This window comes from Nannobrachium achirus (assembly GCF_963921795.1).
Source record: "Nannobrachium achirus genome assembly, chromosome: 15".
Taxonomy (NCBI): Eukaryota; Metazoa; Chordata; class Actinopteri; order Myctophiformes; family Myctophidae; genus Nannobrachium; species Nannobrachium achirus.
The window spans coordinates 25050279-25067125 of record NC_137822.1 but is presented as its reverse complement, the minus strand read 5'-3'; the positions used below and the strand labels follow the sequence as shown (position 1 = coordinate 25067125).

Below are 16847 nucleotides of genomic sequence, written 5' to 3'. Positions count from 1 at the left end.
TCCTCTTTTATGTAGAGCTGTGTGCAGAATTGTGTCCCAATGCCATGCAAAAGAGAAAAGAAGACTCTCTGCAATACTTCACATATAAGATGTTTAGAGATGTAAGTAACCAACAATATATTTGATACAATTGTACTATGTAGTAGTAATACTAATAACCCTTACCCTAGTTATCACATGAACCAACACAAGGGCTCCCTCCGCGTCAATCAGCGATGGGTTTTGGGGTGTTGGCTTGAGAATGGCACTCGTTTTTCTAGATAAATCGAGCAACAAAATGTTTTATAAAGCTATAAGAAATAAAAATGCCAAATGATCTGCATTTTAAATGAGATTATTTTCTTGTCTGTTGTATTCCTTTCCCAATTATCTATTATTATAGAAAACCATGAGGGAGGAGAACTGGAGAGATCGTGTAGAGGTAATCTTCATGTACTGTATAGCCACTTTTCCACTGGCCCAACACCACTCCACACCACACCGCCCACTTGTGCCAGGTTTTCCACTACAAGGACCTGGGTAGAGTGGTGTGAAAGTGGTACTAAAGGTAGTACTAAAAAGTATCCAATCTAGAGTAGGTCTGAGCTAGGCCAAACAGGGCCAAACACTTCATAATGACTGATCACTCACTGACTTTTCATTTAGACCAACAGGATATAGTTGTAATACATGATAATAGATTCTATTGTGTTATAACCACTATTATATTGTATTATAATTTAGGATAGTTGTAATACAAATTTATATTGTATTATAATCACAGTTAAAAGGGTAATATTTGTCCTTACCGATAGGGGTACTTTTGTGTAATGGAAAATGTAGATATTTTTATGTGGTGCGGTGTGGTGTGGTGTGGTGCTAAAGCTGCAGTCGAAAAGGGGCTTATGAGAGCATGTTGTTGTTTTTGGGGTATTTGTCACTTAAATTTTCAATTTTTATTTAAAACATTGTCTGTGTGTGTGTGTGCGTGCGTGCGTGCGTGCGTGCGTGCGTAGTATCTAGTGGCAGATGACCTTGAGTTGCAGGTCTTTTTGGTTGAGATGCTGGTCAAGTACTCTGACCTCCAGACAGCTGCTCGGTGGTCAGTCCAATACAGCGTCCCCAGAGACAGACTGCCTTTCGGTGTTTGGGACACACAACAGAGTCTACCAGATGATCCCATGTGAGTTAACTAATATTGAAATGCACCAGCCCCACCACCATAAAAAGTATATACTGTATGTATATTAGTGTTGTCCAACGACTAAAATTGTTATCAGGATTAATCGCATGATTTGTGTAGTTAATAGTGCGATTAACACTTTTGTTGCTATCAATTAAATCTCTTTGAAGGTCCGCAATGCCATGGTCTCCATAGACTTCCATGTAATTCATAGTGCACGGATCATGCACTCCCATGCCTAGATCATGCACCACGTGTGTGCACGCTGTTCACAGCTTTCAAACAAAAGAATCCACTTGGAAATCCGTTCAGGAATTCATGAGATATCAGCCATTATGTTTTTACATTATGTAAACAAACATGGCTGCCATGTTTGAAAGATGGGGTTGGTATGGGAGTTAAACATACAATTTCGCGATCACGATCATGCATAATACATTTTTTGAGGTCCAAAAAACATTTTTGAAAAAAACATTTTTTGAAAAAACGGCCCAAACACGGCCTTAGCTCAAACTTGAAAGAAACTGAAAAGCAGTGCATTGTGTCGTATATAGAGAATATAATGCATCCAAATGTATTATTTAATATTATACGTGAGCAACGTGAACTCTAGTTAGAAATAGACCAGCAGATTGGAAAGTTATACTAACTTCACCCTGTCTCCACAGACACAGGAATTGTGTTCAGAGTGAGGAGTGGATACCACCCATGTCTCACTGTGAACAGTACCACCAGCTGGCACTCACCCGTGACAAGGTTTACTTCTTGGACACCCTGGAGGGACTTAAGAAATGCCAAGACATTGTGCTAAAGGTACAGAAAAGAGTCAGTCTACCATTTTAATGACCTACGCCAAAGTTGTATTTTTAACCCTCTTTGTCTGCTTTTGTGGCCAATGTACTTACACACCAATTTGCAATGAAAAGTGACATAAACTCAGCACAAAAAGAAAGGAAACTTGACTTCGGTCCTCCCCTTTAATAATACCAATTTGTATTGTCTTTTATATCATTTTCATCCCTGATTCGTCACCTTTACAACGAGGTACAGCTTGCATGCATCGGGCACTGAGCTTAAAATGAACAAAGTGTAAAAATGGCCCATATTTTTTTTCTTTTCCTTTTCACTGTGGGAGAGTGTAATCATTCAATGAACCAAGCAACACAGGTGAATACCAAAAGAACGGTATTGCAGGCATGCTATGCCATTTTGACCATTTTTGGAGGGGCGCTACCCACATGTTTGGCTGTGTTGCTCATTCCACGAATGCCAGATCCTTACAATCTGTACCTTGTTGTAAAGGTGACAAATCAATTATAACAATGATATCAAACACAAAAATACCATTTGGCATATTTAAAGGGGAGATATAATGGACCGAATGTTGGCAAATCTTGGGTCGGCGCTACCCACATGTTTGGCTGTGGTGTTCATTCCACAAATGCCCGATGCTTACAAACTGTACCTCCTTGTAAAGGTGACGAATCAACAATTAAAATGATTTAAACACAATACGAATTGCTATTATTAAAGGGGAGATATAATGGACCGAAGTCAAGTTTCCTTTCTTTTTGTGAGTTTCAAGAAACCTGGATATATAAGCCTTGGTCAGTACAAGCGATTTCTTGTATTTTAATAAAATGCTTTGTATGCTTTCTAAATATTCCTAAACTCTTTTCCAAAAACGCAAATGAAAAGATTGATATGTGGCAACGGTTCTGATATGATGAGTTTTGCATTTCATTCCCCACACAATGTTCAGCATCAATTGGCACCTCAAAATCTTGAAGACCATGGAAACCCTCGATTAGCTTCAGGGGTCTGTAATCAAGATCCATGCTAGCTTGTGGGATGACAAAACACAAAAACTGGGGAAGTCAATTTAGTAACATCCATTGATGGGACATGAATGCGTGCAAAGGGAGAGTGGAGAGGGGCTCAGTAAATCATGGGAAGTCATTAAGTTACAATTCAAAAGGCTTTGAACCATGCTAATTTATTTAAGAAAGCAAATATTGTGGTACTCCACAGTGCCTTGATGTACTGTTACAAACATTAAACAGGAGTACATAAATGAAGACCACACACTTACTATTCTTCCAATGTTTATTGGACTACTGCTGTGTTTTGACCTTTGGCTTCATCATGTGAGACCCATGAAAAACATGAAACAAACCAAAAAAGTGCAGCGTGTGTGTGTGTGTGTGTGTGTGTGTGTGTGTGTGTGTGTGTGTGTGTGTGTGTGTGTGTGTGTGTGTGTGTGTGTGTGTGTGTGTGTGTGTGTGTGTGTGTGTGTGTGTGTGTGTGTGTGTGTGTGCACGCACGTGACTTTCGTTTTTTTTTTTTTTTTCTTCTTTTTTTGGGGCTTTTTATGCCTTTATTGATAGGACAGTAGACTGACAGGAAATGGGGAGAGAGATGGGGAATGACATGTGGCAAAGGTCATTCTTCATTAGCTTGATGGTAAGATGCAGCTGATTGAATTAACAAGTCAGATCAATTTATATAAGAGAAAGTATTGACAACATTCAATAGTATAGTAGTCAGTGCTGTGTTAAAATGAACACATAGGTCGTAGGACTTTACAGTGTAATTCAAAAACAGTTAATAAGTCTCTCTCTTAGTGTAGTGTAGTTGGAGTACAATGGAGTTGACATGGAGTGGTGGGCTCCACTGGTTATCTCAGTGCAGCGTGTTACGCATATCGGTAGAAAGTATCTCTACAGTCATGTCATCGACATGGATCTGTCTGATTTTCCATATTCCATCCTGATTGGCTAATATTGGCTTCCAAAGTTTGTAGGATTGGGCCGTTTTTGAACAAAATGCCTCAAATCACAAACGCAGAGTGCAATTATCATGAAATCGTGCACACACGTTCCCACTAGGCCGAGGAAGAAATGCCACTTCAAATTTTTGAAATCAGCCTCATGGTGGCGCTATAACAGGCCGATTTGTGGTTTTACCTATAACTCCACCGATCAGTTTCAGTACACAGTATCTCACAGTCTCTCTCTTTCACTAGGAAGGTGGTGTAGTTGGAGTGGACATGGAGTGGTGGGCTCCACTGGTCATCTCAGTGCAGCGTGTTGCTGTGATCCAGCTTGCTGTGTCAGACCAGGTCTTCCTATTAGACCTGTCTGATGGTGGTTTACACCAGCATGAAGAAACCCTTGGCTTCATCAGGACCTTCTTCTCCGAAAGCAAAGTTCTTAAACTGGGTGAGTTGTAGGGTGTGGGACGTTGAATAAAAAATCTTTACTTTCTGAACAGTCACAAAATGCTTTACAAAACAAGGTAAAAAGTGCAGCAAGATAGCCATAAAGAGGAGGGAAGAAGAAGCTCTCAGGAGTAACCTCGCCTACCAGGCTTTCTGGGGGAAAGTCTGGTGTTCGTTCACAACAGGCCGTTTGGTTTCCGCCCAACGCGGAAACCACTAGAAGAAGCGGCGTCGCTTTGATTTGGTTTCCTCCGTTTGTTTCCCCAATCCCTATTAAAATGCTCCAGTAGCCTAGTGTAGTCTTTCCAGTCGCTACGAGTTGGACTAAAAGATGCATATACCAAACGCATTTTTCAAAAGCAACAAGCGGAATTATTTAGGGTTAAAACTGTTTCCGGTGGATAGTTCCGGACAAATTGTAGTCCTTTGAGTACTACAGCATGACACGTTGTGGTTTCCGCTCCAGACCGGTTACAAGCCCGAAAAGTGAAGTGATCCCAGACTACTCAGGAGAGACGCGGAGTAGTGCCGCTTTTCCTTCTCATGGAAAGGAGCCAGTTACTGAGGTTTGGGCATCTAGTACGGATGCCTTAGCTGCACGTCCAGCCGGGAGGAGGCCAGAGCTATCTCCACATTGGCCTTGGAATGCCACAGGTTTCCCCAGTTAGAAGAAATCCCATTCCCACTCGCTTGAAATACTGGTATATTTCATTTACCGGACAGGATATATACAGTATAGCTTGGTCTAGCCCACAATATATAAATTATGAAGGAAAAACAACGAAAGATGAATAATGAAAAAAACAATGGGGTACAGAAGTATATTCTGGGCCTGTTTTATACCGCAGGCTGGGTATAACCTCAACTAGCCCAGAATATAAACATGGTATTAAACATGCTAGCACACTTTAACCCTGGTATAGTTTGGCAGAGGTTTTGGGCTGTTCCAAAGACTAGGATCTCTATTTTTGTCCATGACTTTCCCTTTTTGACTATTTTGAAAAAACAAATGGCCAATCTGCATCAACACGTTGTGAGCTTGTAGATCGGCTATTTGAACAATAAAAAAACAAGAAAATCAAAATGGTAAAAAAAAGCCAAAGAAGTTTAGGGATAGGGGTAAGGCATGGTGCTAAAATATGGCCCTCGGTGTCTGTGCCACCAAAGTGATGTGAGTTTTGGCTAGTTGCTCAAATCACTTCATGCACACATGCATATTACTGATGATCAAGAGCAGGGGTCTTAAACAGGGGGTCCGGGACCCCTAGGGGATCCTCAGAGTTACTAAAGGGGGTCTCCCAAATCTTTGTGTGATAGAAACTTTTTTTTTCCCCCTTTTTTTATATTAACCACTTGAACCCTAACGTCCATATTCTGAGAACTTTAGCCAAAAATAGCAGATCTACAAGCTCACAACGCCTCGCGCTGGGAGGCGTTGAGCTTGTAGATCGGCTATTTTCGGCAAAGAGGTTTGGTGTAGAGGGGAAAAAGAGCAGACTAAGTACAGAGTGAAAGGTCAAGTTTATTAAGTATTGACGGTTCAAGTTGTTAAATATCTGAAAACACAAATTGACATGCATCCAAAATACACTGATGATTGTGCCGTCAAACAATGAAACTGGAAATGGAATATGCTGTATACTCACTCACATGATATGCACAGTGCACATGCATATTACTGATGATCAAGAGTTATTATTTCTCTTTTTCAACCCTTCCCTCATCCATGCCATCTAGGGCTGTCACAATTATTACATAATCGTCTAATCGCAATTATTTGACATAATCGCAAATATTTTGTCATAATCGTGAATGTTGAAAAATGTTCATACATTTACAAACATTTTCAGAAATAGTGGAAATTGCAGATCTACAAGCTCACAACGCGTCGCATCGCGACGCGTTGTGAGCTTGTAGATCGGCTATTTCCACTATCAATGTTATTTTTTTCTAAGTAGAAAGTTGTCAAATATGTCAGTAATTTCTTTGTATATGTAGGTTATGTGTCATATTTGCCATGTGCAACTTCAAAGCCTAAAAGCCAAACAGAAATGTAATTGTCAACGACAAAAACACAATTAAATCGTTAATCGCCAATTATTTGAGTGACAATCGTCATGTAAAATGTCATATCGTGACAGCCCTACTTTCAACCCTCTTCCATGCCATCCTCTCTCCTCCGAATCCTTCTATCCAGCCTACGATATAAGTGGAGACTTGAGATGCCTGTCAGCCACTTGGCCCCAGTTGTTACAGGAGCCACTGAAAGTCCAGGGGGTTCTAGATCTGAAGACTGTACACGAACAGGTAACATCATAACATCAGACAGTTTTGCATAGTGGAGAGAAATGGTTTTATTTTAGTTAAAGGACAACTTTAGTTTTTTACAACAAGGGTTCATATTTTAGATTGTAATTAAAGAATATAAAAGATGAGTGTTAAAATTATTTCATGAGAACGAAGCAAATGAAAACATTTTAACGCTCACTTTTTCTTTTCTCTAATTACAATCTAAAATATGAACCCTTGTTGTAAAAAAACAAAGTTGTCCTTTAAAAGTTAAACAAAATAAGTACATCTTGGATCAAGGGTATACACACGCACACACACACGCACGCACGCACACGCACACACACACACACACACACACACACACACACACACACACACACACACACACACACACACACACACACACACACACACACACACACACAGCACACGCACAAACAATGTACTTATCGTTCATTTTACATGTTGGAGGCGTTTATAGTCTTGCATTGACTATTATCTTAGCACCAGTCAAGATGCAGCCAGAATTTCTTACAATACCATAACACCGGCCTAGCCCACGGTGACATGGATCATTCGTCCTCGATCCTGTCACAGAGAACGTTCCAAGATGCTTATGATGATGATGATTTTTCATGGTTATGCTATGTTGAAATATTATGTGGGACGACACCAAAATGACTGATATGCATGCAGTGTGGACCTTCGTTGGCAGGGTTGGTCCAAGTTTGCGGTGCCACCTTGTGGCAGTTGCAACATCATTAATTTCCCCCTCTGTCTATGCAAGGCTCTTTACAAGGGGTTGTTTTATCTTTTCATGAATCCCATTCATTTTTTACGATCAATAAACATGCATACACAAGAATTAACGTTAAGTTGTATTTTCACTGGATCAACATTTTGTTTGCGTTAGTTTTCTCAGTGATAAACACGCAGTTAGACTTGGTAGATTCTGGAGCCACAAGGGGCCTCCAGCCAAAATCCTAGTTGGAAAACTGACATAAGCATACCTAGGGACATAACCATCAACCAAATCTAAATAGATGATCGACATTTGGTGCCAATATTGTTATCATATTCGAATTAGTTATCAAGGCCGCGAAATAAAGGGCTCAGGGGTTTGTGAATTTTTTGGGATGAGAAAGTGAAGACTATAAACTAAGACATGACCAACAATCACATTTTATTCCGATGATGTCCTCCAGATTCGGTGTGATTTGCCGTCCCAAGAAGAGAAAGGCCTCAGCCTGATGGTGAAACAGATCCTGGGAAAGCCCCTGGACAAATCAGACCAGCTATCCATGTGGGATAAACGGCCGCTACGCATCAGCCAAATTAAATATGCAGGTGAGATATATCCATACAAAAAAAATATATATATTTATGTAATTCAAGTATTTGCTTCTGGGGGGTCCCTGATACATAATATTTTGAGATGGGGGTTGACATGCAACCGTTTGAGAACCTCTGACATAGAAACATGCGCTTTTCAAAAATCAAAAAGGATGCCCTCATAATGCATTATAAATGTGGGCTTCATAGAAAGTGTTACCGATTTTTTTTTTTTATCTGGTCAAAAATATTCAAAGACTTGCACAAATGTTCACGATTTTTCAAAAATAGCAGATCTACAAGCTTGCTGTGAATATCTTCTATTTTTCAATAGTTAAAGCATAAAATAATGTAAAAGTAATAATTTAAAAGTTAAAGTAATAATGCATAATGGCACACAACGCCTTGCATCGCGTAGATCGGCTGTTTTCACTAGTCTTGTGCAACAGTCTTGTGTGATGATGCAGAGCTTTGCTTTACAAAAAGACGTACACATTTGAAACTTGGAGATACAAGGTTTCTGCTCGACAGTGACGATATTTTAGTGATTATGTTGCGAGGAAATCGTTGAGATAATAGGCATTTTGGTTAGAACTGACTGAAAATAACTTTGTACCTCAAGTTTAAAACGATACTAAATATATTTTTAAATGTCCAAATAAATTCAAAATATTATCAAATTATCTCGCGGCACCCCTGAACTGCTGTCATGGCACCCCTGGGTGCCCCGTCACCCACTTTCAAAACCCCTGTTCTAGGCTTCCATCAACCTCCAAAGGAGAATTCTTAACCCTCTTTCTCTTGTTGTTCTTAACTCGTTGTAGCGCTGGATGCCTACTGTCTACTGGAGGTCTACTCCGCCCTTGCCAGCAACCCAGCGTCCTTTGGGCTTCCCACCGATTTCCAAACAAGGTCCATCTGCTCTGGACAAGTAAAGAAGCCAAAGGATAAACAGACCAAACAGGAGCGCCACACCAAGGCCAGAGTTCAAATGGTATAGCCTGATTTATACTTAACTATGTTGATTCATAGCTCACGATGCTATGCATTGTGATATCACTGAATATATGTTTTTTTTTTATTCAAGCATAAGCTGGCTGATGATAGACTGATTGTATAAGTATGTGTTCAAGTAGCGGACCAAAGAAATGTGTGCACCATGCTGATCCTGTGGATAAAAGATAACCTGATGTACTGTGTTCTATCCGTCTGTCTTTCAATGTTATATGAGATACTTAAAGTGTGGTTCCTGTGGAAATAAGCCTCGGCTTTCTAGGATCTCCTTTTAGTTGACCTTGTACCAGTGATTTGTACTGTCATGAAACTGTACTTGTTTCTATTGCAATCTTCTAATAAATTCTTCAATCAATCAATCAATCAATCAATGTTAGTACTAGACTGAGGTGACCAGCTGCAGGACCACGTACAGCCACCGAGTGGCGCAAACGATTAAATTAGGTGTAATTAAATCCAAGTTAAGGCTTTTGACCACTTAAACCCCCGATTTGTTGACAGAGTTTGTCCCCCAGAGTTTCTATACTACACACCAAATCTAATCAAAAATAGATTCTAGATCTGCTATTTTCACAATTTATTTTGCAGAATATTGTCCATTTTATATCCTGAATAGGACCAAAAAGACTGTATCTAACTTGGAGTGTTGCGGGCTTTCTGCTTTGTTGCAGATATCTTTCTATACTAATATTCTGAATAGGGACACTAATGTTCATGTGGTTAATATGATCTGATCTGATCTGATATAATCTAGCACAGTACGATCAGTCCATCAAACAAACACACTGTAATCTCAATTAAACGGTTAAATAGACCAAATCATTATGACAACGACACAACAAGAAACCTAACTTCCGGGGGATAATGCAAATGCATAATAAAGTATATGATGAGTGACCATTGAACAATGTCAAGGTAGAGATCCATGACAGGGCCAAGTAGAACCTCTGGACTTTTTTCATCTTATTTGCACAGCACAAGGTCCCCTCATTTTCTTGGATGGGATCAGGTCAAGAATCGATATCGCAGCATGTAAATTACATCATTTAACAAGCTGCAGTATTGGTGAAAGTCAATGAGACCCACATGTTGAAATGTCTGCTGTTGTGGACACATGCGCAAAAAAACAACTTGAACACCCAGCCTGTGGTTATGCCGAATTAAACAACCTCTGGCATGTCCCTCACTCTCTCTGTCTCTCACTCACTCACTCACTCGCACACGTGCACACGCACACAGTCACGCAGCCATACACAGCAGACATGCCCTCTATGCTTTTCTCCACCGATTATACAAGCAAATCGGGTGACTGACTGACCCACTATACCACTGCAGTACACACGGCTACACGCCACGTACAACCCATCTTCGGCCACAGACACTAATCGACAGCCATTCTAGAAAGAAACGTTTTAATTATAATCTGAATGTTTCTTTATAACAGGGGTCTTCAACGTTTTCAGCCCAAGGACCCTTTAGCTGAGAGAGAGATGAAGCAGGGACCCCCAGATTCCATATAGTTTCATCATTTGACAGCACAATCATCAGTGTATTTTGGATTCATGTCAATTTGTGTTTTCAGATATTTAACCACTTGAACCGTCAATACTTAATAAACTTGACCTTTCACTCACTACTTAGTCTGCTCTTTCTTTCCCCTCTACACCAAACCTTTTTGCCGAAAATAGCCGATCTACAAGCTCACAGTTGTGAGCTTGTAGATCTGCTATTTTTGGCTAAAGTTCTCAGAATATGGACGTTAGGGTTCAAGTGGTCAATATAAAAAAAGAGAAAAAAGGTTTCTATCACACAAAGATTTGAAGGACCCCCTGTAGTAACTCTGAGGACCCCTTAGGGGTCCCGGACCCCCTGTTGAAGACCCCTGCTTTATAATATGTTTTAGTTCAATTCTTAGTCCAGTGTTGTGTGTTTGTTTAGGAACATCAAGGGGATCAGGGCACCGGAGCTACATCCGATGGTCAGGAAAAGGGCCTCCCGTGTGATGAGAAGGCATCAGAGGGCCCTCCCCAGAGTCCCCAACAGTTCCGGGTAGTGTGTGACAACATGCTACAGGGACTGGGGAGGTATCTGCGAGGTTTAGGGGTAGACGTGGCAATACTGGAAAACAGCGACGACCACAGAGTTGCAGCTGAGGTGAGTTGGTACGGTACATGGAGACGTGTTAACAGTAATCATTTTAATTTCCCATTAGTAGTGTGAATTGTTAATTGTCAATTTCTGTAATGTTGCAGTTACAGTTAGCAGTTGGCATTGCGTAGTTTTACTTTAGTTTAACCCATTTATAACGGATACACATTTTGTGTATCATTATTTTATGCTTTAACTATTGAAAAATAGCAGATATACAAGCTCACAGCGCGGCACCGAGTGCCGCGCTGTGAGCTTGTAGATCTGCTATTTTTGAAAAATTGTGAAAATTAGAATTTTTACCCGATTCTATAAGTGTCTTTTGAATCCTTCTAAGGTTTTTTGAAAAACCTATGTTTCTATGTCAGCAATCTGGCCAGCCATCGTCTTAAGAAAAGGTCCTTTTCACATAACTGGAGCTCAGTTAGTCTGTTCTTGAGAGACTACTATGTCAGTGGTTCTCAAACCTTTTCATGTGAAGGACCCCCAAAATGATATGTATTTGGCCACGGACCCCCATCTCAAAATATTTCGTTCCAGGGACCCCCCAGCAGCAAAATTTGAGTTACAAACGTTCGCTTTGAAAATACATATATTCAAAGATTTGCACACATTTTCACGACTTTTTCAAAAATAGCAGATCTACAAGCTCGCAGCGCGGCACTCGGTGCCACGCTGTGAGCTTGTATATCTGCTATTTTTCACTGGTTAAAGAATTCAATAATTCTAGGCCTAAATGGGTTAAACTGATGTTAAATGGTGAAAAATTATATCCCACCCTGATTCCCTGTCAATATAATGAGTCGTGCAATGATGCACCAAGCAAACCAACATAAATAAATATGACGAGTGGCTTCCATGTGTATCTCAGAGTTGTGACCAGTGACACATACAGTATACTGTATATGGCATATGACTCCATACAAATGCCAAGAATAACATTGCTTTGAGTGGAAAGGTTCTTTCTACCAAAATACATCACTTATCTCCCGATTAGGGAGTCTTATTGGTATTCTTAACTAATGTTTGTTTTGTGTTTTATAATTATTTCAGTTGGCTCGAACTGAGGACCGTACCATACTCACCTGTGGACTACCATACCAGACTGTAAGTAACAGTATCACCTTTGGGAGCATGCCAATGTCCACTCAAATTCTTTATTTCTTAAAACCAGTTTTGCATTATATATTCTTGCTGTCTTGCAGAAACCGTGTGTCTCCATATTTCAAAATGTTAGTTTTTTTAAATAACATTGGAAACATACAAGGTTTCTGCCCGACAGCGAGTGACACTGTCGTACGGCAAGGTATAACGGTGGTTTTGAATGTCCTGCTCCAGCTGCGGTCCCAGGTGGGCGAGGGTCGCTGCTTGGCTCTCAACTGTTCAGAAAAGGCCATCGACCAGGCCAAGAGGGTCTTCAGACACTTCAACGTTCAGCCCACTCCCAGTGACATCTTCAGCCGCTGTCAGGTATGTGGTAATTGCGACCGTAGGTTGCAGTTAATTTAACTATGAAAACCGGCACATCTTGTCCGCGTATCCGGCTATCCACGTACCGTATCTCTGTAGGTCACGCCTGACACTGTGGTTCCCCTGACACATCACTGTGACATCACAGCTGTGATGTCAGGGGAACCACTCTTAACAGAATGGGTTTGCCACTCTGGCATCACGCTCTGGCTTCACTGTGATGGCACACTAACAGAATCCCTTTTATGCCCATATATGGAGTTCCCTGATGTCATCAAGATTAGGCCCATATCTAACAGGACTTCATAAAGGGAATGCCCATATATGGAGGCCACGTCGGCCACATACCACACTAACAGAATCCATTATGGCCAAGACAGATGGCCAAGATAGCCCATATATCGGTGTGGCTGGTTCTACAGATAGGGATCTCCATATATGGGCATAAAAGGGTATGGTCATAGACATCATAGGATCTCCATATACTGTATGGGTACCAGGGGTCTCAATATATGGGTAACTGGTCCGATATACATCACTGGCCAGATGGCAAAGAATTGGCACGACCTCGCCCTGAGGCGTCATGTAGAGGGGCTTCACCCCGGCCACCACTTTCCCTTGGGTCCTCTGAGATACGCATGAGTTTGAAGCCAATTAGTCAGGCGGTTCTCGAGATGCACAAAGGACAGTCGCACACAAACTCAGACAGACATACACAGAGATTTTGTGAATTTATACATAGATATAGTTGCTGTCAGCTCAGTGGCCTTGTGGTTAGATTGTCTGCCCTGAGACTGGGAGCTCGGGGTTCGAACCCTGGTCGGGTGGGTCATACCAAAGACCCTGAAAAATGGGTCCTTGGCACTCAACATCAAGGGTTGGATTTGGGGAAAAATCTCAAAAGGTGAAAAAAGGTGAATTGATCCCAGTCCCAGAATTGATCCCAGTGCATGACGGAGGACGATTTCACGATAAAGTAAATCTCAACGATACGATTATCGTGAGTGTTTTTTATCACGATAAATGATAATATTGCTTATCGTCCCATCCCTTTTGTGTAGTAATAGTCCACACAAGGGTTGCTGTGTGAAGTCAATGTACTGTAGGTCACACGTACCCTTTCAAACATTCACACCATTTATCCTTACTGTTACTCTTTTATCTTATGAATTCCTATGCAGGGTTGGGTAGTAAAATCTAGAGTGTTAATTAAACTCAAAATGCAGCCATAAGGGTCAGACTAAACATCAAATATTTCACTGTGTGGCGTTTGAAACTCTCCATATAGATTTCCCGTTCAGCCATATCCTAACCCCACCCGTGTGGTGCGGTGCACTCCATCTATACTTTCAAAGCAGACATACACAGAAATATGTGCATGCACTTCCATCAAGAACATCAGATGTCTGTCTGACACACACACACACACACGCATGCGCTCGTGCACACGAGCACACCAGTGGCGTCAGTTCAGAAAAGGCTAAGGTATGGCAACATGACTGGTGTCGGCGCGCGTGCAAGACACCAGTCATGTTGCCATACCTTAGCAACAGGCATGATACATTTATTTCAAGAAGTACATTCTATTTTTCACCCGGTTCTACGGTTTTCTTGGGCTGGATATGGCAGCCTGGAACGGTTGTTCAAGTGCAGCTAAACTTGGCATGTTAGTAAACGTGCCACAATTAACAATAATGCATTGCACCTGTGTTGCTGACCTGCGGAACCTGGGAATATACCATTTTTGTCAAGATGGGGAGAATACAAGTGTGGAGAATATATTATAATACCTTGTTAAAGTGACCATTTTGTTTAATTCTTCATTTGTGGTTATTTTACTGTAATTTAACAACATAATAACCAGAACAGATAGACAAAGAGACATTTGTGGATTTATATTTTAAAGTAACTTTTATGTTCCCCCCTGGACCCAGGGTATGGCAGCTGCATGCATACCCCTGCCATACCCAATTGACGCCCCTGGCGCACACATGCACACACTCACATACAAGACTAATGCAGCACTAATACTGGTTCCCATGCACCAGACTAGACTAATGCAGCACTAATACTGGTTCCCATGCACCAGACTACTGGGGAAGTGAAAAGGAGAGTAACAGGAACCGCCACACTGAGGGAGGGGAAGAAGGAAGGGAAAAAGAGGAGGGGAAAAAGAGAGAAAAAGGGAGAGTTTATTTTTATTTTTATTATTATTCTAGAAGGGCGATATTTGTACATTTATTTGTCTTTCTTTATTTTAGTTCACACTTGCTTTGCCGATCTACAAGCTCACAATGCGCGTTGCATTGCGACGCATTGTGAGCTTGTAGATCTGCTATTTTCAAAAGATTGTTATACATTTGAAAACTTGAAATGGGTTGATGAGTACTTTTACATTTGGTACTTTAAGTACATTTTGATGCCAATACTTGTGTACCTTTTTCTCAAGTCAATTTTGAATTCCGGACCTTTACTTGTATAACAGAGTATTTCTACAATGCAGTATTGATACATTTACTTTACTAGTACTTTTTTCCCACCACTGATGAAGAGAGGAAGAGAGAGTGGTTGAGGAAGGTGACATTGCAAGGAAGAGCGGAGGGGAGGGAAGAGAAGAGGAGAGGAGAGGAGAGGAGGGCGAGGCGGTAGAAAGACTTGTTGTCTGTCCTTTGATCTACAAAGAGAGTAGCGAGCTGAGAAACAGGAGGAATGTGAGAGGATGAGGAACTTTTAAAGTTACCCTTCAGTGTGTGTGTGTGTGTGTGTGTGTGGGAAAAAGAGTGCACGCATGAGAAAGGGGGTTGCATCTGTTTCAGAGTGTGTGTGTGTGTGTGTGTGTGTGTGTGTGTGTGTGTGTGTGTGTGTGTGTGTGTGTGTGTGTGTGTGTGTGTGTGTGTGTGTGTGTGTGTGTGTGTGTGTGTGTGTGTGTGTGTGTGTGTTGAAACTTGAGATTGGCTGGCAACTGTTTTTCCACACGCAGACACAGTGAAACCAACGCTGTCATACACACAAGGATTTGTATTCCCACAATTCATTTTCACACACGTTTGCTAGTCTCCTCTCAAATACGCACACACAGCTAACCGCAAACACACAAACCTTCTTGTTCACACACTGGCTGTGAAACCCAAACCCAAACACACTTTTTTTTGCTGTCTGCTGATCTGTCACACACGATGGAGAGAATCTATACTTGGGACAGCCTTGAGTGTTCATCCTTATCCAAGAAACTGTAAGATTTTGTGTGTGCGTGCGTGTGCTTGGGCATTCACGAATAGTGATTTTTAGTATTCGAATTATTCAACCCCAAAGTATTCGAATAGGTGAATATTCGACAGGACTGGCCAAACTGTCAAATATTAAGTAAGCAAGAGGCGAACATTGGGAAAATAGCCGATCTACATGCTCACAACGCCTCACGTTACGAGGCGTTGTGAGCATGTAGATCTGCTATTTTCACAATATTTATCTGCGGAACCGAGTCACATTAAATGTAATGCCTACAATTCCAAGTGCTCCTCAGGGTGGGGGTCCCCAGTTCAAATATGTTTATTTTGGAGGTCACTGCCTAAAAAGGTTTGAGAAGCCCTGGTATGGAACATTAACAAATTCATCCACCAGGGGCATTGACAACTCATTCTTATGACTTCCTATCTAGCCAAGCTTTAGAAACTATATATTATTTTTAAAGAGAAAACAATAAAAAAAATAAACAAATATTCGACTTCGGTGAACAACGTTGAATAGTGACTTTGATATTCGAATATTTGGTGAATGCCCTATAGTGCTAGAGTTTATTATTTGTGCGCAGCCTCCGTACATGTCTGTCTGTCTGTGTGTGGTGCGAGTCTGAGAAAAAAGAGGCTAGAATTTGTGTGTTCCCTCCATCTCTCCCTCTCACTCCTCCCTCCCCTCTGCGGAGACGAGAGAGGGAGAGACGGGGATGGGGGGAGTGGAGTGGGGAGGGGGGGGGGGGGGGGCATTCCATAGACACGCCAAGACATTCCGAGGGAAACCATCCCAAGTATTTCCCACTGTGTGTGGCGAAGGCCCTGTGTCTCCTGTTACAGACACGCACGCACACATTGGGAGAAAGTGCTACAAGTGCGCACAGTCGCACACATTCATACACGAGCATGTGCATTGTGCACGCACACACACGCGCACACACACGCACGCACACACACACGCACGCACGCGCGCGCACAC

At 41.5% G+C, this 16847-nt stretch overlaps 1 protein-coding gene across 1 annotated transcript in view; it reads left to right on the top strand.

The window, feature by feature from the left end:
* Positions 1–16847, top strand: part of exd3 (exonuclease 3'-5' domain containing 3) — a gene marked incomplete at both ends in the record, with an annotated part of 59229 nt that overhangs the window by 6820 nt on the left and 35562 nt on the right. The window contains 11 exons of the mRNA XM_080743512.1: positions 16–101; positions 383–421; positions 996–1162; positions 1831–1975; positions 4188–4383; positions 6580–6689; positions 7880–8021; positions 8831–9000; positions 10959–11174; positions 12222–12275; positions 12507–12638. Coding sequence (XP_080599638.1) covers positions 16–101; positions 383–421; positions 996–1162; positions 1831–1975; positions 4188–4383; positions 6580–6689; positions 7880–8021; positions 8831–9000; positions 10959–11174; positions 12222–12275; positions 12507–12638 — 1457 coding nt within the window. The remainder of the gene's footprint in view (positions 1–15; positions 102–382; positions 422–995; positions 1163–1830; positions 1976–4187; positions 4384–6579; positions 6690–7879; positions 8022–8830; positions 9001–10958; positions 11175–12221; positions 12276–12506; positions 12639–16847) is intronic.